The 23,828-nt window shown below is 43.4% G+C and overlaps 1 protein-coding gene and 1 long non-coding RNA gene across 9 annotated transcripts in view; one reads left to right on the forward strand and one right to left on the reverse strand.

The window, feature by feature from the left end:
- The window catches only part of LOC110494585 (inositol 1,4,5-trisphosphate receptor, type 1b), a 157,106-nt gene that overhangs the window by 91,152 nt on the left and 42,126 nt on the right, over positions 1-23,828 (reverse strand). For 7 of the 8 annotated variants that reach the window (XM_090206110.1, XM_090206109.1, XM_090206108.1 and 4 more), the window contains exons 10-37: positions 23,297-23,392; positions 22,983-23,027; positions 22,844-22,873; positions 20,207-20,361; positions 12,406-12,505; positions 12,155-12,315; positions 10,809-10,950; positions 10,524-10,682; positions 10,209-10,381; positions 9,663-9,782; positions 9,238-9,432; positions 8,818-9,069; positions 8,562-8,707; positions 8,297-8,446; positions 7,905-8,095; positions 7,570-7,702; positions 7,326-7,380; positions 7,031-7,196; positions 6,518-6,682; positions 6,342-6,413; positions 6,092-6,229; positions 5,770-5,895; positions 5,459-5,659; positions 5,039-5,290; positions 3,210-3,335; positions 1,972-2,100; positions 478-598; positions 85-269 (exon numbers count right to left, since the gene is read on the reverse strand). In XM_090206110.1, coding sequence (XP_090062236.1) covers positions 85-269; positions 478-598; positions 1,972-2,100; positions 3,210-3,335; positions 5,039-5,290; positions 5,459-5,659; positions 5,770-5,895; positions 6,092-6,229; positions 6,342-6,413; positions 6,518-6,682; positions 7,031-7,196; positions 7,326-7,380; positions 7,570-7,702; positions 7,905-8,095; positions 8,297-8,446; positions 8,562-8,707; positions 8,818-9,069; positions 9,238-9,432; positions 9,663-9,782; positions 10,209-10,381; positions 10,524-10,682; positions 10,809-10,950; positions 12,155-12,315; positions 12,406-12,505; positions 20,207-20,361; positions 22,844-22,873; positions 22,983-23,027; positions 23,297-23,392 — 3,984 coding nt within the window. The remainder of the gene's footprint in view (positions 1-84; positions 270-477; positions 599-1,971; positions 2,101-3,209; positions 3,336-5,038; positions 5,291-5,458; positions 5,660-5,769; positions 5,896-6,091; positions 6,230-6,341; positions 6,414-6,517; positions 6,683-7,030; positions 7,197-7,325; positions 7,381-7,569; positions 7,703-7,904; positions 8,096-8,296; positions 8,447-8,561; positions 8,708-8,817; positions 9,070-9,237; positions 9,433-9,662; positions 9,783-10,208; positions 10,382-10,523; positions 10,683-10,808; positions 10,951-12,154; positions 12,316-12,405; positions 12,506-20,206; positions 20,362-22,843; positions 22,874-22,982; positions 23,028-23,296; positions 23,393-23,828) is intronic. The other variant, XM_090206112.1, reaches the window with a different exon arrangement.
- LOC149976098 (uncharacterized) overlaps positions 1-23,828 on the forward strand; it is a 33,069-nt gene that overhangs the window by 7,105 nt on the left and 2,136 nt on the right. Inside the window, exon 2 of the long non-coding RNA XR_016488043.1 lies at positions 21,601-21,719. This is a non-coding gene — a long non-coding RNA (uncharacterized LOC149976098). The remainder of the gene's footprint in view (positions 1-21,600; positions 21,720-23,828) is intronic.

Genomic DNA, 23,828 nt, shown 5'->3' on the forward strand with positions numbered 1-23,828 from the left:
TAAACATGGTTAGTATGTAGTCTCACCCTTAGCCTCACTATGATGTTCCTGTAGGTGATGGACATGGTCATTATGAAGTCTCACCTGTAGCCTCTCTATTATGTTCCTGTAGCTGACCGACGTGGTGGCGTTAGAGTCCCTCCTGGGGGCATTCTTAGCAGAGAGCCTCCAGCTCAGGATGGACTTGGTGACCACATTGTTGGACTTGACAAACAGGTTGTTCACCTGGCTGTCCAGGTCCACAGGGATGGCAATGGCTCTACTCTTGGCTGTGTGCAATGAAACAGTAGGATGCAAACTTAAGAGGGGCGCTCGTTTCACAATAGTTTCAAAAGATGTTGAAATATATATATATAAATATATATATATATATATATATTGTAGTTGATAGACAAAATGAACTCATTGGATTTATTTCTCAGACTTTATCAAGACAGTGTTTGGGAAACAGGTGGAGACCAAGTGCAGGTATCTTACCCACATCAGACAGCACCTTAATACAGGCCTCAACTGAGGCCTTCTGTGTGGGGGTGAGCCAATTACAGTGGAACACCCTAAACACCCCCTGAAGGAGCTGAACGAACACCGGCTGGCGAGTCTGAGGGAGAGAGAAAAAAAGAGAAAGAGAGAGAGAGAGCCGATAGAAACAGACAGGAAGAAAGTAGAGGAGATATGAGAGGAGAGAAGACGTCAAAAGATGAGTCAGAAGCTACACATTAACCAAAGTTAAAATCCCCAGTGGTGATCAACAAAGGCTTTTGTGGTTTATCTCAGACCATAGGGTGCTCTCAGACACAAACGGGTCATGTTCTGCAGTGAGAAACCAGAGAAAAGTTTGAAACTGACAAGGTATTACCTGAATGCTAATTTATGTTTTCTGTTTCAAAGCGTTTTCTCCTGTTTGCCCGTAGAATCCTAGAATCTTTAACCGTATGTGCTGTAGACGTGCTCTATTATACACCTACAGTAGGTAAGACGGTCTATCACTTCTAGTATGCCTGTTGGTTATCACCAGAATCAGTTCAGGTATCAACCAGTTCTGCTGTACCAATGTCTAATACATACAGTATCACCACTACCATCAGGACCTAACAACACCCTGTAAGCAAGCTGCACACAAACCTACAGCACAACATATACCTCGGTCATCTTTCCCAGAATGCTTGCCTGTCATGGGATAGAAGGGAATGAATATCATCATTAGGTGCTTCACATAAATTGTGTACACGCATATTACTGTAAGTGTCTAGGGATGTGGGATGGTGGATGGAGGAGGGAGTTTTAAGGGTGAGAAAATGAGAAAAACAAAACCTAATAAAGTCTAATGGGAGTGAAACTATTCCTGCAAAACAGGAAACGCAATTCCTTACAAGCTAATCTTGCATTGGTATTACTAGCCTACACCACGAGTGGTTGAAAAAGCCATAGAGTGAAGTGGACAAGTCTTCCAAGAAAAGCAATGGGCTACTCCCTCACACGGGACATGTCCCAACCTCTTTAGGCTACAGTAGACCACAGAGTGATTGACCATTCTCTACTTGCTGTTTGCAACCACATCCCAGCAGTGATGGCATCTTGCGAAACAAAGATCTGGGAAGGAACTCGGGGGAGGATTCTCAAGACGCCAGCATCTGTAAAGGGTTCTTGGAAGGTGCTGACTCAGTTCCATATGAAATCTATTGCTAGTCTAGGACTGCTGGTAAGGAACACACCCAGGGGACAGGAAGCTAACCACAGCTGGACATTTACCCATACTTACATACACTTGACGCGCCACCTATTTGAAGAAATGTAATGTTCATGAATGCCCTTTATAAAACAATAAGTTAACACAGATCACTATCAACAGAAAATGATTGATACCAGATTTCATCCGACAGCTCAGAATATCCACCATTCAACTGCTTGGATTGTAACATGTTGTGTGTTATGGTGGTTATTTAAGTTGTGTTGTTTTGCAGTCATGGTTACCTGCAGACTGGTGCTCTGGTCAGAGAAGGGCGAGCTGAAGAATGTGGTGACGATGCTCATGACCGTCTCTGTCACGTAACCCTCCAGAACCGTGTCTGCATGCTTCCTGTCACTGGTGTTGTTGCAGACCTACAGACAGCAGACACAGATATACAAGGTTGACTCATCAGACAGTGGGTAATGGGTGAGCATTCACTGGATCACACTTCCTCCCTTAAAACACTTCAATGACTCTAGTCACACAAGTCATAGACGGTTCTCTATGCTACTGCACAGCAAGCAGTACTGGAGCGCCAAGCCTGGGACCAAAAGGCTTAACAGCTTCTACCCCCAACCCATGAGACTGCTGAACGGAATATTGACATTGACCCGCTTATTTTATTCTTATTTGTTGCACTGACTGTCTTACACAGGCTCGATGTACAGTCATTGGACTCTAACCACACAATCAGACATACTACACTGGCACTGCAACACACACAAACATACATTCATATGGACGCCACACACACACATTCCTTCACACACGCTGCTGCTACTCTCTGTTTATTATCTATGAATAGTCACTTTACCCTTACCTACATGTACATATTACCTCAATTACCTCGACTACCCCGTACCCCTATACATTGACTTGGTACCGGTACCGGTACCGGTAGCTTCATTATTCTTATTTTATTGTGTTCCTATTTTTCCTTTAGTTTATTTAGTACATTTTTTCTTACAATTTTAAAACTCTGCAGGGGTTTTAAGGATTTGTAAGTAAGCATTTCACGGTAAGGTTGTATTCTGTTGTATTCGGCGCATGTGACAAATACAATTTAATTTGCATCCTCAGTGGTCTAAGCCACTGCATCACAGTGCTAGAGGGGTCACTACAGACCCGGGATCGATCCTGGGCTGTATCACAATTGACTGTGATCGGAAGTCCCATAGGGCAGTGCACAATTGGTCCAGCCTTGTCCGAGTTAGGGGAGGCTTTGGCCAGGGTTAGGGGAGGGTTTGGCTGGGTTAGGGGAGGGTTTGGCCGGGGTTAGGGGAGGGTTAGGCTCTTGTGATTTCTGGGAAACCTGAGAATTTTGGGAAAGTTACCGGAATTTTGAAACCATAACACTTTATTTGGAGAGTCTCCCTGTAGAACGCTTAACAAACGATCAACAAGCTATCAGTAACATGTCACCTGCATGTCTGTTGACAAGCCATAAGATATGGAACAGATGTGATGTGTGTTTATTTACCCTGCATATGTCCACCAGGAAGTTCTCAAAGAGCTTCCACATGTGGTTGCTGGTGTAGATCTCCTTCATCTCCACCTCTGTGTCCACGTAGCAGTGATTCAGGAAGTTGATGTAGGCTATCTTCACCTAGAGAGGAAGGTCGGAATTAAAGGGCGACGGCACTTTGTGATTTGGCCTCATTTTGAAGATTGCTCATTAGGAAATGCTATAGAACTGAAGCCAAGCAGGAACCAAATGAGAGCCGTCTTGGTTGTGTGGGTTGATATGGGTCTGTAACGTTTGCATATTAACTGGTGGTTCGAGCGCTGAATGCTGATTGGCTGACAGCCGTGGTATACCACGGGTATGCATACCACGGATATGACAAAACATTTATTTTTACTGCTCTAATTATGTTGGTAACCAGTTTATAATAGCAATAAGGCACCTCTGGGATTTGTGGTATATGGCCAATATACCACAGCTAAGGGCTGTATCCACACCCCCTCGGGCCTTATTGCTTAATCATACCCTGGCAGGTACTGTTGTTTGTCCCTCCTGAGTCACCGTAGCAACAAGATAGCCACTTCTTCAAAATAGTCACTTTGTTAAAATAGTCAGAATTAATCTAAGATAAATCAAGATATCTGAAATTAAATGTAGACTTTTTGCAGAGGTCTAATTTAGGTGTTTGGTGCAGTATTTCTCACGTAAAAAAAATAGCATGGAAAATTAGTCAGTGCACTCCGTACAGTCTATCAAGTCGGGAAAGTCTAGCTACGAGCTCAGGACTGATTTCTGAGAACAATAACAAGTCTATAACATTATCGGCAAGCTGTCATACGATGATAAATAAAGCACAAGCTACACACTGTTTATCAGTTCCCAAAATCACTTGGTAGCTAGCTAAGTTTCAACTCTGATTGTCAATGAAGCTAGTAGTAGCTACTGTAACAGGCACATTGAGCAGCCAGGCCACAATCAGCTTATCATGTCACTGGGGAGTGGCAAAGTGTGTGTTTCGGTGCCATTTAGTTTTTTACAACTTTCTCACTATCTATTATCAGAGTGCGCGTCTGTCTGGCAGTTCTCATAGAGAATCATGTTACAAAAACAGATTGCGAGGAGTCACAAGATGCTTGCGAATGCCTGGGTTTTTGGAACAATGGAATATTGACAAGTTGCAGTTGGGATACAAGTGTAATCTGATCGTCTCAATTCAAATTTTTCCCAAAAAACGGGTACACTCGAGTGATAGACGCTATCAAACACATCAGCAAGTGGCCACTTCATAAAGGGCTTAGGGCCAAGGGTTATTTCAATATAATATTGGCGATGTGCTTTCTTATGTAAAATAGTCTGAGGCGCTGTAAAATGGGCAGGTCTGTCGCACTGTCTGGAGGTTCTGGCTGCTATGATTGGATAGAGTGCGTACAGCTGATAGAGCGCAATCAGCACAGCTGCTTCCATACCAAAACCATCCAGTAAGTCATGACTACCTCACTTACAAAACTCTGTTTTGGACGAGACTGACTTTATGACCAAAACTATCCTATTTACACTTTGTAGTCAATTTTGACACTAGAATTTATGTTTCTGACTCATATTGATGCCACATAGACTGTTTAAAAACAGAAAAGATGGTTCTAAGAGACAGTTGACCTTTAACAACTTTAGAGTTACCTAGGTACAGTACATCATTATTCTCAAGAGCCAAATAATTATAATTTAGCCTAACTTGCTTCAAGAAGCATCTGTTCAGATGAGTTCCACAATATACAAATAGGGCTCATCATATATTTCCAGCGGTCTACCCCGCTTGCCTGTTGGCCCAACCGACATTCACTCACCTCAGGGATGCAGTCCTCATGGGTGACCACCCTCACTATGTCATCCAGAGGCAGCAGAGAGTTGCACTTGATTTCTGTGTAAACATTTTTTCCCTCGGTGCAGACGGCTAGCAGCTCTACCAGGTGGATGTGGTACCTCAGAGCGCTGTTCTCATCCATACGGTCCCGTTCTGACCGCATCATCGTGACCAGAGTCTGGAAGGATGCACGGTCGTTGTAGAACACCAGCACGTCTTCGCCTGAGTTCACCAGCTTAGCGGGAGGAAGACAGACATGCTGTTCTTATCAGCTTCTACTGACACACCATATAGATTTGAAAGCACGTTTGTTTGGGTAGTATTGCTGGTTTATATTACAGAAATGCATAGTGTGTTTCATTTGCATTATAATCATGTGTGCACTGCAATTATCCTGCCCCACCTCAGCCATGACGGTGTCCTGACACTTCTTGATGAACTTGTTCTCAGCCTTGACAATGGTCTGCAGGAATTTGAGGTACTGTACATGGCGGCCGTGCGTCTCGGTGCAGTGGACAAAGTGCTGCACCACACGCTCGTTGATTTCACTGCACAGCTGGAAGTTATTCATGAAGATGTGTTGCATGGTGATTGCCTCCAGAATCTGAAGAGAAAGATAAGCATTAAACTAGCTGCTTTATTGGCATTGGAATGATGGAGTACCACTGGTTCTTCCCAGCCCAGCGCCAACCCTTACCCCAGGAGTCCACTCACCCCTGGGTTGAGGAACAGGTTAATGTGCTTGTGCAGTAGGATCTGGTTCTGCTGGTTCCCTGCACAGAAGTTCTGGAGGAACTCATGGGCCAGCTTCATGATCTCTTGCATGCGGACGTCCTCACCCTAAAGTGTTCATCACAAGTACAGACAGACACACAACCCAAGAGCTGGAGCTATCATTCAAACCTTCCACAAATGTCATTGTTGACCTCGTAATTGTACAAGTCTATGTGCTTGCTTCATGCCTTTATGCCTTTTTAGTCTCTCTAAAGCATGAGGTGATGAGAGTATAGGTCTGGCCCATCCTATCTTTCAGTACCTTCTCATAGGGGATCTGCAGTAGCTCCAGCACCACACTGTGGGCTCCCATGTTCCTCAGTAGTCTCTGTTGTTGCTTCTTACTCTTCTTCCCTGACGCTCCCTCCTGGACACACAGCTTACTGAGCCGCAGCAGGATCTGAACAGAGGGGAAGAGAGAAGGGGCTCAGAGACTGACTACCTCATACATATCTGATGTGACTCCTTACAGTGTGTGATGGAACAACGAGAGAAAATTAAGAAGATTGTACCTCTTTCATAACCCTGTAATTGTAACTGCTGGTGGTTTCCGTCTTCTTTTTGTCTGAGCTGCCTGAATCCCCCTGCACATGGACAGAGTTAGAATGAGAGCTTGTTCATATTCATGTGAAGCATTCAGCGAAAGCCTTCAGATGTACAGTAACCATTAGTTCAGTTGAAACAATACCTTATTTTTATGGTCGGACTCTGAGGGTCCGTCCCCTCCGTCATCATCCCCCTGCCTCTTGTAAACCCACAGCTCAGACTTTTCTACAATGGAGCGCAGCTGATCCAGGTCTGACTTGATCTGCTTGTAGTTGTCCACATCTTGGCTGGTTACCAAGAGCTGGACCTAAGAGGAAGAGGAAGACATATACCTGAATGTAGACTTAATTGTACTGATTTTTTATTTAACCTTAATTTAACTAGGCAAGTCATTTAAGAACAAATTCTTATTTACAATGATGGACTACCCTGGCCAAACCCTAATGACGCTGGGCCAATTGTGCCCCGCCCCCTGGGCGTTGAATATTCACAGCAAGCTAGGCCTTCAAGCGCCTTTTAACCCAACGACTGCTGCTAATTCATAAAATGACTTTCTAACTAAAGATAATATTATTGATGGGTGTGAGGAGCTATGATACAGAGCACCTGTGTGTTCTTGTGGCTGTGGAGCCTATGGGTTTGGGCGGTGGTCTACCTGTTTGAAGGCCATGAGGACCTCTTGTCTCTGGCTGAAGTGTCTGAAGAGCAGGTGGAGGGCCCCAGACACCAGGGGAGGATAGTCATGCATGGTGAGGTGTAGCAGCACCCTCAGGAAGGTTCTCCCGCCATGGTCATCCAGGTCCAGAGGGGTGTTCTCCTCACTGCAGGACAACACACCAGGCTCAGACACTGGGACACTTTCATAAGACCTACGCCAGTGTTAATACAGTGTAATTATGGAAACGGACACTGCATTCCATTGTATCAAGATTTAAAATGAGAGGGTTTACCTTCCTCCAAAGATCGCCTCTGCCTGCTCCTCAATGTTCTCAAAATCTAGAGCCCCTAAAAAAAATGAAGCATTTACATTATTGTGAAGCCATTTGAAGGCCATACTTCCCTTCAGAAACCATCAACACCATACATTAATTTAATCATTCTGAAAATGAACATCTGGTATGTCTGTAGGGTCAGTAGCTTGAGGGTAAAAGCAGTAACAACAAAGGACAAGGCTCTGGCTGTCAGTATGCTGACCTGTCATATTATTTCCATCCTGACTAGCACTAGATGCTGTGCCATCACCCTGAGGATTACTCTCATCAAACTCCCGCTTGAAGATACAGAGTAGGCAGGAGATCCTGTAGTCCAGCCGCACATTCAGAATGAACTAGCGGACAGAAACAGAACGCATAATTTAGTTAAAACACCAGGCTTTCGAGCTCCCCACTAAGAATAATCATACAGAGAAAAATATGTTGTCGATTTTGTATACAATTTTATTTGATACTATGGGAAATCAAAGCCATGATAATTGGATTCAATTATCAGACAATCTACATGAAAAGCCAGATGAAAAGGGCAGGAGTTACCTGGAGGATCTCGATGATCTTGAGCTTAGTGTCCATCACCATGATGTCCTCCCTCTCCGGCTCCGTCTGGGTCTTGACCACGCCCTCCTCCGGCTGGTGGGTGGGGGTGACGGGTAGGAAACCCCCACCTCTGAGGACCACCTGGGTCATAAGCTCCCCCACCCCGTGGATAGACTTCATCACATTACTGCCTGTGGACACACACACACACACACACACCTCAGAATTGAAATGGGGCACTTACTCACAGACAACACATTAACCAAACCTTATCAACTCCACCATTGAGAAAGAGTGAGAGAGAGAGATAGTGCGCCTCAATTACAGTACATCAGTAACATCCAATACCAATTGACAGAAGGGTAACAGACAGGCAGCAGTGTGCTGTTCACCTTGTTTTTCCTCTCCCTTCTCCAGCTTGGTGACGGGGTATATGGTGCTGACATGAACACAGTCCAGGATGTTCAATAAGATCTTAGTCAGTCGCAGCAGGTCACTGAAGTTGTAGAAGCCAAAGTAAATGAGGTTCCTTGCCAGGTTAACTACCTTCATAGATAATAGAGAAAAAGGAGGGGAATAAATTCTCCACATATACATTATGCATTCCTACCTCAAAGTAAAGTTGTCTGGTTGACATCATGCTGTTTCCAGGGAAACCTACCTCGAAGGTTAGCTTGTTTTTCTCTCTGTCGTCGAAGGGGATGTTCTGAGACACCACAGACATCAGGTAGTTCTCCACAAACTCCATGGTCAGGCAGAACCTCTCCTTGATCTCATCTCTGGTTGTCCCATCATTGTCGTAGCTTAGAAAGGGAGAGAATATTATTGTGTAAAGGGTAGCCTGTAGATGAACTCAGGTAATGTAGAATATCTCTGAAAGGACTCTAATAACACGTTCATAAACCCCACTCACTCGCCGATGGCGATCTTGGAGGGAATCTCAGACCAGAGGCGGGCGTACTTGACGGGGGTGACCTGTTCCTGGGGGTCGCGGTCCACGTGCATGTGCAGCATCATGCGGCAGAAGGAGGCGCGCAGGTCGTAGGGCAGGTCCTCGTCAGACATGCAGCGCAGGATCAGGTCCACGTCCAGCTGGCCAGAGATCTTATTGATGGCCAGGTACTGACGGTCCAGACACATCCGCGCAAACAGGTTCAGCTGGTACCTGCAGGAGGGAGAGGAACATACTTTAACATCTGGTCAGGGCCCTAGTCTGAAAGCAGGCCTACACACAGACATTCAAATTACTGGTGCATATGCTTCTACATACTGTCATAACACTAACTATCCAACCAAAACGCATTGTGAACCCTGTAATGCCCTGATCCCTGACCTGTAATAGCTGACCACCTCCTGGTCCTCCTTCTGGCCCTCCTTGGCATCCTGGGCCAGCTCTCTGACACTCTTGCTCCTGATCTCCTTGAGGTTGTCCCTCCAGAAGAGCCACACCTCTTCTTCGTCCTCCTCCGTTTCCACGGGAGCCTCCCCAATTGTTACAGCCTCAATCTCAAAGCGCGACAGCACTAGCCTGGTCGGCGGCAAATAAAACAGACAGTCAACAAAGAAACTGCAGAAAATAATGAATACTGAAACAACACATCTGTGTTTTGTTTCCATAAATCGACAGCATTACTAATAACAGCAATTGAGCCAGTCTAATTAGAAAGCATCAGATCAATGTTCAAACACATGCACACACCCACGCTCATGTTTTCAATGCTAGGGTAAAACAAAATCATCATATCTAGGGGGGTATACTTAGTCTCGATGAGGATGTCTGCATTGGAAGGGTCCAGCACGGCGTTACAGATTAGCTCCTGAGTCACTGGGATGGACTTGTTCATGGACACACACAGGTCAGACAGGTAGTCCAGAAACCTGAAGATAAGAGACGAAGAGAAAGGGAATGATTGTCAATGTACAGGTCAAACTGCCAGTGGCTACACTACAGGCTCCCAGAGTAGGCTTATTCTGGCTCTGTCCCAGTTCCCCTACCAGCTCCATAAGACTCCAGTAAAAGCCCTCTTCATCCAGGCCATTGGACCAGCATGTTTCTCATATCACCAGTAGCATAAGGCATGACTGGAGCTTGACAGCAGTAATGACAGCAATTACCTCCAGTGCCATGATCCCACACAATCCCTTCCTCTGATATCCTCATGCATACATTTGAATAAATCTACATCTACTACATTCCCTGGCTGGTGCTGTACAAAAAAAGATCCACCCAAACTGCCCACAAACAACCTTCTGAATCAGGCTCATGGCATGCCCCCATCCTATTGCCCCTCCTCTTGGTCTCACCTGGGCTCCCGGTTCTTCCTGACCAAGGTGACGAAGGTGTCAATCTCAGCAGCTGTGATGTGTTTCTCAAGGAGCTTGCGGTTGTTGTGGAGCAGGGCTGTTATCGTGTCCTCAGCCAGAACATCGTAGCCTATCTGTTTCTGCATGAAGCGGAACTGCTTGGCTATGTACTCCTGTAGAGGGGGAGTCAGTGAGGGTCAGCACCATTCGAACGTACAACTAACAGGTCAAGTAAACTTAGCCTTTTAACAAAATAAATTCTGCATCTCTGCGTCTGATACAACATCAATCAATCAATAATTTATGCACACCAACCTGGTTCTTCCTGTAGTCTTGTTGGGAGTGCCGTAATACCCTGTAGCAGAGCCTGCAGATATGCCTGAAGGGGGCGTGGCGCTGGTCACCAAGCTCTTCCAATCGCAGCATGGGACCATCCCCGCTGTCCGTGAACGGGGCTTGGAGAAGTTTGAAAATCTAAAAAGGGATATGGATTCCATGTGTAATTTTTAATTGTGATGCTCAAAATGACAATGCAGAGAGGTCAACTTAACCAAGCCCAATGTAGATGATACTACCGCTGTATTGTACGATGAGGTGTACCTGTTTAAGAATGTTTTGCTCCCTCATGAGTTTCTGTCTCTCTCGATTGGGCTTGTTGACCATGATCTCCAGCACATCCTGGCCAGTGTTGGGGATGTCACACACGAAGAAGACCAGGTCCTCTAGAAGCTTAGTGACAAACCTAGAGACCAAAGTGACAGGGCCAGGGAGGTGACTGGTTCTACCAAGGTACCAGATAACACCAACTCCTACAGCCAGCCTCTCCAGAGAGATGAGCTAGGAACAACAGCTAAAGGAGAAAAACTATGGTGTAGGTGTTAAAGAAAAACTACTACCTGGTGTAGGTGTTAAATGATGACAATCTCAACATGAAAAATATTAGTTCTACCAAATGTCAAAAGTCCAACAACAGCCTTCTAAAAATACTTTCAACCTACCAGATATACTACCGTTCAAAAGTTTGGGGTCACTTAGAAATGTCCTTGTTTTTGAAAGAAAAGCAAAAAAATGTGTCCATTAAAATAACATCAAATTGATCAGAAATACAGTGTAGACATTGTTAATGTTGTAAATGACTATTGTAGCTGGAAATGGCTGATTTTTAATGGAATATCTACATAGGCATATTTATCATTTTAAAAGGCTAATTGATCATTAGAAAACCCTTTTGCAATTATGTTAGCACAGCTGAAAACTGAAAACTAATACTGGCATTCTAGGAAGAGTTCCTCTGTCAGTGTCTGTGTTCCTTTGCCCATCTTAATCTTCTCTTTTTATTGGCCAGTCTGAGATATGGCTTTTTCTTTCCAACTCTGCCTAGAAGGCCAGCATCCTGGAGTCGCCTCTTCACTGTTGAAGTTGAGACTGGTGTTTTGCTGGTACTATTTAATGAAGCTGCCAGTTGAGGGCTTGTGAGTATTCTGTTTCTCAAACGAGACACTCTAATGTACTTGCTCAGTTGTGCACCGGGGGCCTCCCACTCCTCTTTCTATTCTGGTTAGAGACAGATTGTGCTGTTCTGTGAAGGGTGTAGTACACAGCATTGTACGAGATATTCAGTTTCTTGGCAATTTCTCGCATGGAATAGCCTTAATTTCTCAGAACAACAATATACTGACGAGTTTCTGAGGAAAGTACTTTGTTTCAGGCCCACAAATGCTGATGCTCCAGATACTCAACTAGCCTAAAGAAGGCCAGTTTTACTGCTTCTTTAATCAGGACAACAGTCCCCACTGTATTTCTGATCAATTTTATGTTATTTTAATGGACATTTTTTTTTGCTTTTCTTTCAAAAACAAGTACATTTCTAAGTGACCACAAACGGTAGTGTATGTACGATAAAGTAATACAGTAGGTCAAAGGAGTGCGGCAGGGACACACTTTACCTCCTCTCATTCTGGGTTATAGTGCCCCTCTCCAGCTTGCCAGCGATGGATGCTAACACTTTACTGGCATCGTTGGCCAAGTCTAAGTCTCTGACTTCTGCTGGGGGGACAGGCACTATGGCAAAGGCCTCTTTGTCTTCTTTAACCGCTGATGTACCAATCTAAACAGGGACATGTAAAACATACTTTCAATAAATAGATTTTCAAGTCCGACCAACGGTCACACACTATTATCCTTCCCAGCCACTCACCCGTAACATGACAGGCTTCTCCTCCTCCTTGTCAATTGGGTTGTTGGTGCTGTGGACCCATGTGTTGGTGCAGAGGTGCCTGAGCCTCACGAAAGAGTTCCTGAGGGATCAAGACAGAGCAACTCAGAGGACAGCAACAATATTAAAAAAAACACTATAGTAGGTCTTGTATATTCAAAATAATGTCTGTGGATTGTAATTCCTTAGGTGTCAACCTTACAGTAGCTTTGAAAAGTGAGCATTGCTTAAACATTCATAGAAGTGTGTGGTAATACTGGGGAATACCAGCTGGGTTTACCCTGTTATCACACCTTCCAGCTACAGAATTACTGCCATCGTTGCTATGCTCTGTTAACTTGGATGGGCAAATGTTGTTGTCCTGTTATGTAAACCAAGACCTGTGAGGACGGGACAGGATGCTCAATAACTCATGTCACCCCAGGAAGACAAGCTGGCGTCATGGCATCAGCTAATGGGGATCCTAATATAATAAAATAAAATGTTAATGATTACTCATGCTCTGCTCCTGATTCAAGCTCAACAATCTATACAATCTAACAATCCGTGCATTGTCTGCATGGTCACTCTGCATGGTCATAGATGGCCGAGTCGGTAGTATCCCCCCCTAGTAGTAACCTCTACAATAACAACAACACTGTCATTGCTCTAACGTGATGAGTTATTCCTCTCCCTCGCAGGATGCTTGCTCTTTGAGCGTGTGTTTGTGTGTGTATCAATGTGTTGTTTAAATCACCCAAAACCTACTTAGGCATAGATGATGGTAATAACAGCTACAGCGGGCCCTCACCATTGGTGGGTGTGATGGCATTCTGTAACATCCTCAAACAAGTGTACAGTCATGGCAAAAAGTTTTGAGAATGACACAAATATGAATTTTCTCAAAGTCTGCCGCCTCAGTTTGTATGATGGCAATTTGCATACACTCCAGAATGTTATGAAGAGTGATCAGATGAATTGCAATTAATTGCAAAGTCCCTCTTTGCCACGCAAATTAACTGAATCCCCCCAAAACATTTCCACTGCATTTCAGCCCTGCCACAAAAGGACCAGCTGACATCAGGTCAGTGATTCTCTCGTTAACACAGGTGTGGGTATTGACGAGGACAACGGTGGAGATCACTCTGTCATGCTGATTGAGTTCGAATAACAGACTGGAAGCTTCAAAAGGAGGGTGGTGCTTGGAATCATTGTTCTTCCTCTGTCAACCATGCTTACCTGCAAGGAATTACGTGCCATCATCATTGCTTTGCACAAAAAAGGCTTTACAGGCAAGGATATTGCTGCCAGTAAGATTGCACCTAAATCAACCATTTATCGGATCATCAAGAACTTCAAGGAGAGCGATTCAATTTTTCTATAGAAAGCTTCAGAGTGCCCAAGAAAGTCCAGCAAGCAACAGGACCATCTCCTTAAATTGATTCAGCTGCGGGATCGGGGCACCACCAGTACAGAGCATGCTCAGGAATGGCAACAGGCAGGTGTGAGTGCATCTGCACGCACAGTGAGGCGAAGACTTTTAGAGGATGGCCTGGTGTCAAGAAGTGCAACAAAGGAGCCACTTCTCTCCAGGAAAAACATCAGGGACAGACTGATATTCTGCAAAAGGTACAGGGATTGGACTGCTGAGGACTGGGGTAAAGTAATTTTCTCTGATGAATCCCCTTTCCGATTGTTTGGGGCATCCGGAAAAAGCTTGTCCGGAGAGACAAGGTGAGCACTACCATTAGTCCTGTGTCATGCCAACAGTAAAGCATCCTGAGACCATTCATGTGGGGGGTTGCTTCTCAGCCAAGGGAGTGGGCTCACTCACAATTTTGCCTAAGAACACAACCATGAATAAAGAATGGTACCAACACATCCTCCAAGAGCAACTTCTCCCAACCATCCAGGAACAGTTTGGTGATGAACAATGCCTTTTCCAGCATGATGGAGCACCTTGCCATAAGGCAAAAGTGATAAGTGGCTCGGGGAACAAAACATTAATATTTTGGGTCCATGGCCAGGAAACTCCCCAGACCTTAATCCCATTGAGAAGTTGTGGTCAATCCTCAAGAGGCTGGAGGACAATCAAAATTCTGACAAACTCCAAGTATTGATTATGCAAGAATGGGCTGCCATCAGTCAGGATGTGGCCCAGAAGTGAATTGACAGCATTCCAGGGCGGATTGCAGAGGTCTTGAAAAATAAGGGTCAACACTGCAAATACTGGTTCTTTGCATCAACTTCCTGTAATTGTCAGTAAATGCCTTTGACACTAATGAAATGCTTGTAATTATACTTCAGTATTCCATACTAACATCTGACAAAAAATATCTAAAGACACTGAAGCAGCAAATTTTGTGTAAATTAATATTTGTGTCATTCTCAAAACTCTCAAAACTCTTAAGACTCTATGAGCATCCATTTCCAAAATTCAAACACTTTTTTTGTGTACCAACACTAAGGGTACCAAGCGTTGCTTTCTTGCACAACTATGCCGTCTAGACAAAAAATGGCAGGAAAATAGGGCTGTTGTAAATATAGGTGATTGTGTTGGAACTTGCAGTCCAACTCCTTTGACTGTCATTGTTATGATGCCAAGAATCATAATCACCTATATTCACAACAGACATGGATTATTTCACAATTTGATGAAACAAATCTAAATGGAGAATTTTTTTCCTGAGGCCGCTGCAGCATAGTAGGTGCCAATGGCATAGGAGAAGATGATCTGAGGGCCAGCATCAATCCACACCTAGGAACATGATTGAACACGCATGAACACACACACCCAAAAACAGATTCTCACACAACAGTAGAAACACAACATGACAAATAATAACTCCTGGGTTTTAATGGGAAAAACTGCAGTTGAGCAGTCACTCCTTCATGGCTTTCTGCTACTTCACAGCTCTGTTCCCTTCCCTGAAGCACATGCAGATTTGGACTGAGGCTAGGTCTGTGGGAGGTTTTCCTGATTCCACCAGGCTCCATCAGACTGCTGAACACTTAAACTGGACTGACCACTTGGATTGACTCTCCACACCTTAGCACATATGCACTAATTCACATAAACATCCACACACAAATAGACATTAATGCTACACACACACACACACACACACACACCACAACTGCTGCTACCAGACTCTTATTACAAAATACTGCACAAAAATGTGTAAATATTGTATCGTCCTCTATTATGCTCATGCTAAAATGTTTATTCTGTTCTACTGAGCCATTTATCTTGATGTTTGTTTTCTTATTTCCTATTGTTGTTTCTTATTGTTGTTGTGGCAAGTAAGCAATTTGTTGGACAGTGTATATAATGTGTATTCTGTACATATGACCAATAAAATGGAAAAAGACCAATATCGTTCCATTAAAGAGCCTTCAGAAAATATTCACACCCCTTGACTTTTTCCTCAATTCGTAGTGTTACACCCTGAATTTAATATTGATTACATTTAGATTGTTTTGTCACTGGCCCACTGCCCCATAATGTCAAAGTGGACTTATGTTTTAAGAAGTAAAATAAAATAAAGCTGAAATGTCTTGAGTCAATAAGTATTCAACCCTTTTGTTATGTGAAAATGTGCAAAACAAGTCACATAATAAGTTGCATGGACTTACTCTGTGTGCAATAATAGTGCTTAAAATGTTTTTTTTTGTATGACTACCTCAGCTATACCCCACACAAAAAAAATTATCTGTAAGGTCCCTCAGTCGAGCAGTGAATATCAAAACACAGATTCAACCACAAAGATAAAGGTGCCTTTCCTAACTCAGTTGCCGGAGAGGAAGGAAACAGCTCAGGGATTTCACCATGAGGTCAATGGTGACTTTAAAACAGAGTTTAATGGCTGTGAAAGGAGAAATCTGAGAGGGGATCAACAACATTGTAATTACTCTACAATGCTAACATACAATTGAAGTCGGAAGTTTACATACACCGTAGCCAAATACATTTAATCTCAGTTTTTCACAATTCCTGACATTTAATCCTACTAAAAACTCCCTGTTTTAGGTAGATAGATAGGATTACCACTTCATTTTAAGAATGTGAAATGTCAGAATAATGGTAGAGAAAAGTACTTATTTCAACTTTTATTTCTTTCATCACATTCCCAGTGGGTCAGAAGTTTACATACACTCAATTAGTATTTGGTAGCATTGCCTTTAAATTGTTTAACTTGGGTCAAATGTTTCGGGTAGCCTTCCACAAGCTTCCCACAATAAGTTGGGTGAATTTTGGCCCCTTCCTCCTGACAGTGCTGGTGTAACTGAGTCAGGTTTGTAGGCCTCCTTGCTCGCACACGCTTTTTCAGTTCTGCCCACAAATTTTCTATACGATTGAGGTCAGGGCGTTGTGATGGTCACTCCAATACCTTGACTTTGTTGTCCTTAAGCCATTTTGCCACAACTTTGGAATTATGCTTGGGGGTCATTGTCCATTTGGAAGACCAGTTTGCGACCAAGCTTTAACTTCCTGACGGATGTCTTGAGATGTTGCTTCAATATATCCACATAATCCTTCCTCATGATGCCATCTATTTTTGTAAAGTGCACCAGTCCCTCCTGCAGCAAAGCAACCCCACAACATGATGCTGCCACCCCCGTGCATCACGGTTGGGTTGGTGTTCTTCGGCTTGCAAGCCTCCCCCATTTTCCTCCAAACATAACGATGGTCATTATGACCAAACAAATCTATTTTTGTGTCATCAGACAAGAGGACATTTCTCCAAAATGTACGATCTTTGTCCCCATGTGCAGTTTCAAACCGTAGTCCGGCTTCTTTATGACGGTTTTGGAGCAGTAGCTTCTTCCTTGCTGAGCGTCCTTTGAGGTTATGTCGATATAGGACTCGTTTTACTGTGGATATAGATACTTTTGTACCTGTTTCCTCCAACATCTTCACCTTTGCTGTTGTTCTGGGATTGATTAGCACCTTTCTCACCAAAGTGCGTTCATCTCTAGGTGACAGAATGTGTCTACTACTTGAGCGGTATGACGGCTGTGTGGTCCCATGGTGTTTATACTTGCATACTATTGTTTGTACAGATGAACGTGGTACCTTCAGGCGTTTGGAAATTGCTCCCAAGGATGAACAAGACTTGTGGAGGTCTACAATTATTTTTCTTGGCTGATTTCTTTTGATTTTCCCATGATATCAAGCAAAGAGACACTGAGTTTGAAGGTAGGCCTAGAAATACATCCACAGGTACACCTCCAATTGACTCAAATGATGTCAATTAGCCTATCAGAAGCTTCTAAAGCCATGACATCATTTTCTGGAATTTTCCAAGCTGTTTAAAGGCACAGTCAACTTAGTGAATGTAAACTTCTGACCCACTGGAATTGTGATACAGTGAATTATAAGTGAAATAATCTGTCGGTAAACAATTGTTTGGAAATCTACTTATGTCATGCACAAAGTAGATGTCCTAACCGACTTGCCAAAACTATAGTTTGTGTGGTTGAAAAACGAGTTTTAATGACTCCAACCTAAGTGTTGGTAAACTTCCGACTTCACCTGTAAATGACATAGTGAAAAGAAGGATGCCTTTATAGATTAAAAACGTTCTTAAACATGCATCCTGTTTGCAACAAGGTACTAAAGAAATACTGCAAAACATTTGGCAAGCAATACATTTTTTGTCCTGAATACAAAAAGTTATGTTTTGGCTAAATCCAATACATTACCGAGTACCACATATTTTCAAGCATAGCGGTGGCTGCATCATGTTATGGGTATGCTTGTAACTGTTAAAGACTGGATAGTTTTTCAGGGTAACAAAATAAATGGAATGGAGCTAAGCACAGGCCAAATCCTAGAGGAAAACATGGTTCAGTCTGCTTTCCAGCAGTCACTTGGAGAGGAATTCACCTTTAATCAGGACAATAACCTAAAACACAAGGCCAAATCTACACTGGAGTTGCTTAGCAAGAAGACAGTGAATGTTGCTGAGTGGCCAAATTACATTTTTGACTTAAGTCTACTTGAAAATCTATGGCAAGGCCTGAAGATGGTTGTCTAGCAATGATCAACAACCAACTTGACAGAGCTTGAAGAATTTTGAAAATAATTATGGGCAAATGTTGCACAATCCAGGTGTTGGAAAGCTCTGAGAGACTTACTCAGAAAGACTCAAAGCTGTAATCGCTGCCAAAGGAGCTTCTACAAAGAGGTGTGAATACTTATGTAAAATTGTTATTTAATTTTTTTTTTAATTGCAAAGTTCTCTAAAAACTTGTTTTCACTTTGTCATTATGGGGTATTGTGTGTAGATGGGTGGGAAAAATAAATAATTTAATCCATTTTGAATTCAGGCTTAAACGCAACAAAATGTGGAATAAGTCAAGGGGTATGAATACTTTCTGAAGGCCCTGTATTTCGGTGAAACAATATACCGGTTGGGCTCTATGTGTGTGTCCACCTTCTCTGGCTGTATTCTTGGCCTGGTTTCATAATGGCCTGTTAGGATAACAGGCTTACTTCTACCACACTCACTCTTAATGACTGGCACCTAAAGCCCAGCTTGGCTGCCTTTGTCCTGGCGAATATGGGTTATTTCAGGTAGGGAGGGGGACCAGAGGGCGAGGGTGCTGCCAATGATAGCCAGCCAGCAGGCAGGCACCTCACAACATGACATAATGCCGACTGAAACCACGGGGGGAGGGGGCACACACCTTGTCTTATGTGGCGCTGGTGACAGAAACAACCACACAATTGTTATTTTAGCCAACACATGATGCAGTCAGGAGGTGAAAAGGAAGGAACACACCAGATGTGAATATAGAAGTATATGCAGTACTATGGACAGGACCTGACTATTCCCATGTAGTTGGCAGCAGCCCTCTGAAAGATCAAATTACTTCATGGGAAAATATGCCTTCCAGATGATGGTGTGTTTATGGTGTGTGGGTGGATGGATGGTTATGCAACATCTGGCTTCTCTTTTCAGCTGGAAGATATGACTAAATCACGGCATGTTGCAACATCTTCTGGATATCCTGATCCAGTCTGTAGCGCTGCAGTCTGCCCCATCACCATGGTTTCCTGCTTCAAACCATACCGGGACTTTCCTGACTATCATTAGCTAGTGTTAACAAACTGTGCTACCTCCTACAACACACACACACGCACACAAAGGCGGGCACACACAGGCGCGCACACACAGGTGCACACACACGCAGTGGTAGACGGTGAGATATCTTTTCATTCGAAAAATATGAATCACTTTGAAAACAAAAGCTCCAAAATTGCACTGAGCTCAGCTGTCCTGCAAACTCACTATTCAGATCAAAGAGCAAACAATCGGCCATCTTTTAGCTATCCTACAATTGCCCTGAAATTATCATCTCTGAATTGTAAATGCTGCTCCTGGGTTTCTTAGACTAACTAGGCTGTGTGATTAGACAACCCCAAAGGCCCTCCTCTGTCACTGCCCAGAAATCTGAAGCCCATGAAATGCCCTAATCCTGTCTACGAACGGACTGAGCCCAGAGCCCCTGCCAGACAGGAAAGGTGTGAAGAGCAGCCGCATCAACAGCAGTTTCATATGTCATGGTGGGTCCCCCGTCCAGTCAACACAACGTGACTGTCAGCAGCAGCAGTCTGTAACATGGACGCTACAGGAGGAAGCAGAGCCCCACACATGGCCACCTCTTGCCCTGACGAGACAGATTTGTATCAAGCATCACACCCGTGCTATTTAGACCAGGTTGATTGAAGATGCGACAAAAGGCAGATCATAGAATGTAATACATGTGTGGAGGGGAGTGATATTTGTCTATGTACCTGGGCACCAGGGAGTCACCCCCTCTCAAGGTGGTTGGGTCCAGCTCAAAGATAGAGGAGATGTCCATGCCATCAGGGACAGACACCAGTTGGTACATGACTCTCTCTTGAGGGGTTCGCAGACGCGCTCGCAGGGCTTCATGATCCGAGTCCAACTGCAGGTACAGTAGGGAGAGGACGCTGTCAGTTTATGGAGCTTCATACTAAAATCCCGACTCAGCAATTCAGTTCATAATTTCAATGCAGTGATATTACTGTCTATGACTGTGTGTAACAGATGAGGCTGAGAGCATGAAGATGTTGCACACATTTCCGCCAATCTGTTTATAGTTTGACTTATGCATGGCAACAATAGCTTAATCAATGCTATATCAGGGGATCACATTAAGATGATAAAGCATTGCAACATTGTTTGGATTACCACAGTCGTTAAAGACATTTTCTAATTTGCAGCTTTATAGTAGAGTAAGAAGAGAGAAATCATCATCGGGAATAATTGACCAAACTTCATCCAGCTTCCCCCAAGACAAATACACCCACCCAAACATATTTCCTTTGCTGTACTCATCAGTACCAATCAGATGAAGACTGAGCATGAGGTTATATTGAGATTGAAGTCATGCCAATTCAGAGACATTTTCCACTTTTAGAAGAGATAATGTGTGGTTGACTCATCCTGTCAAGTTTACGGATCGAAAAGCTAAGTCAATTCGTGATGTATTTAGCCTCATATGATCATATTTTATCATCTGTAAGTATTTTTTGAAAGCTGTAAATTCAGTGACGGAAACGAATCGTGGAAAGCAGCAGTGGCGACCCATCATTCAGGTCAGGGAGAGGAGAGGGGCAGAGCCCCACCTGTTTTGAGCCCAACATTTCTAGCATATCACATATCAGTTTGCAAACAATGTAAAAAAATAAATATAAATATAATTGAGTTAATAAAGCCGCATACAACCATGGTCTCTTTTTTGTTTTACTGTGTAAGGCAGCTCCAATATGTAGGTGTTTCAGCTATTGGACATTACACAACAAGTTGAAAATCGCAAATTCAACAATGAGTGGTTTGGAAGGAATCAGTGACAGTGGCTGTGTGGTCCCAAATCTGGGATTAATGGGCTCTTTTCCAAGTTTAAAATAATAAACTTTCAACATTGGCCATGCTGTCAATGAAGCATGATTTGTGCCGCGCTCAAAACAACTGTTAACTGGGAACTGTGAAAACTTGACTTCAGTGAGTTCAAGACAGCTGGGAAGTCGGGATTGAATGAGCTCCGGCTGGGGAAATATGTTTTGAACGGTCATCCAACTCAGAACTGTAAATTCGGACTCTTTCTAGAGCTACAACCACAAGCTCAATGACATCATCATGATTCTACCTTGTTTTTTTCCAGAGTTCCCAGTTGTTTTGAAAGCACCATAAATCCAGAGAATGCCAGACTTTGGATGACAAAATTTGCCCACGAAGGACCGTCCTGCCCCCTTCCTGTTCAAGTGAGCACAGCACAACAAGGTGAGTCCAAACATTTATTGTATACTGCTGCATAAATTATGTAATATGCCAGGGGGATATATATACTGTATCTAAGAAATGTTGTGTATGTGTATGTTGTGTAGTAAGATGTTAGTAGCCTTTGTGCCTCACCCTAATAATTTGGTCCATTTACCCTTTATCCGTACTAGCTCATTAATGGCTTAATCGAATTACGGATTGCTTCTTATCCGCCATAGTTTGTACATCAGTTTGTACAATTGTCATTAGAAACCACATTTATTTAAACAAGTCAGCCAAATAAGCTATGCTTTTATAAAGGCAGTAAATGAGGCTGAATGAACTATTTCGCTGCCAGACAAGGCTCCGCTGATAGCCAGGTGTAGCAGTGGTGTTGGGACTGCTGTTTGAACAGCTTTATGTAGGCCCTAACAGTTTGTGGGCACCGTTTGTCACCGTTAGTGCAATTAATGTATTGTTTAATGTTGTGTTGTTTAGTGGCTTTGCTGGCATGCATCCTACTTTCAATTTTTTTTTGCCCCACCAAGATTTACATGCTAAAATCGCCACTGGAAAGCAGACCCTGGATTCCACCCCAGAAAATAATATTCTTTGGCATATTCTTTCCATATATACACGGTATAATGACTTCATCCACAGTAATATGGTGTTATGCTGCCATCTATATGTGAGCTCTAGTACCATATACAGATCATCTAAATATATGGTGTGCTTATATGCTGTGGTGCTCTCCCACAACTAGCAGAACTGCCAATGTTACAAAAAGAAACTCTCCTTTTAGAATATACAGAAATAGCTTCAAATGATAGATGGTAATAGAGAATGTTGAATAAAGGAAAAACCTGCACTCACTGAACTATTCTTTACTTTAAAACATTTTTGCAGCAGAGGTCAGAACAAACGGACAGGTTTTGGCCTCAGCTTTCGACCCCATATAGTGAATTGTTTTCATAATAACCACTCAAACACACTACACACAAACAGTAGCCTGAATTGGGGGACACTAATTTAGCTAAGTTAGTTCTCTTCAAGAGGGTGAGTTGATTATTAAAACATGGTTAAAGAGTCCCTCAACTCATCTGTGAAGTATTTGAAAGGATGAAACACAGGGACAGGCACAGTACCTGGAAGTTAAAGGGAACAAAATCCACCACCTGGAGAGGAAACAAGATCCACCACAGATCAGCAGCAGTAGGTAGGGCAAGACAGCAAACACAACATAGACATGAAACACAGATATAGAGCTGTCTCTGTTTGACTTACTGAGGATCGGGGCTCAGGACATTCTTCCACATAGTCAGGATTCACCTGAAAATAGATCAAGAACCAGAATAGGATACTTAACTCCAACATGTGAGGAAGCAAGAGGTAATACATAGTCCTCTTGTAAATGACTATAAAGTCAATCCAACTTAAACTTAATCAAGCCCTGTCGTTAAGACTTTCAGATCGCATAATGAAGTACTGCAAGATGATTGTGTGCATTATACTCCCAGGTATAAATCAAATGATCGTTGCAAGTGGTTGGCAGGTAGACTACCATGTAATATGCCTACTGTCACTGTAAGGGGACTCACCTCAGCAGCCAAGTAAGACCCTGTGGCAAGGTGTTTGAACCTAAACAGGCTGTTCCAGTAGCCAGCCCCGCCCCGACACGGGTCATGGTGGACCACCTGACAGAAGAATGCAACACCTGACAGCATGAGGACAACGTCTGGACTGATAACATACAAGTAAAAACACATTGTAAGATGCAGGACAACCCACATAGTTTCACCTGGTTCTCTCTGTTCCAGGCCTTAAGCTTTGGAACAGTCTACAGAATGTCATGGCAATGCAAGGCTTCCACAATCAAAGGTTGTGTGTAACCATGTCGATAAATATCACTGTATGTGTGATTCACAAGCTGCTGGTGGCACCTTAATTGGGGAGGATGGGCTCATAGTAATGGCTGGAACGGAATAGTATCGAACACATTAAAAACATGATTTTCTTGTGTTTGATACCATTCCATTCACGCCATTCTAGACATTATCATGAGCCATCCTGCCCTCAGCAGCCTCCTGTAGCATGATTGTGTAACATGACTCAGACCATGTATCTACTATC

This window comes from Oncorhynchus mykiss, chromosome 17, assembly GCF_057628025.1.
Source record: "Oncorhynchus mykiss isolate SJ-2025 chromosome 17, ASM5762802v1, whole genome shotgun sequence".
Classification (NCBI taxonomy): Eukaryota; Metazoa; Chordata; class Actinopteri; order Salmoniformes; family Salmonidae; genus Oncorhynchus; species Oncorhynchus mykiss.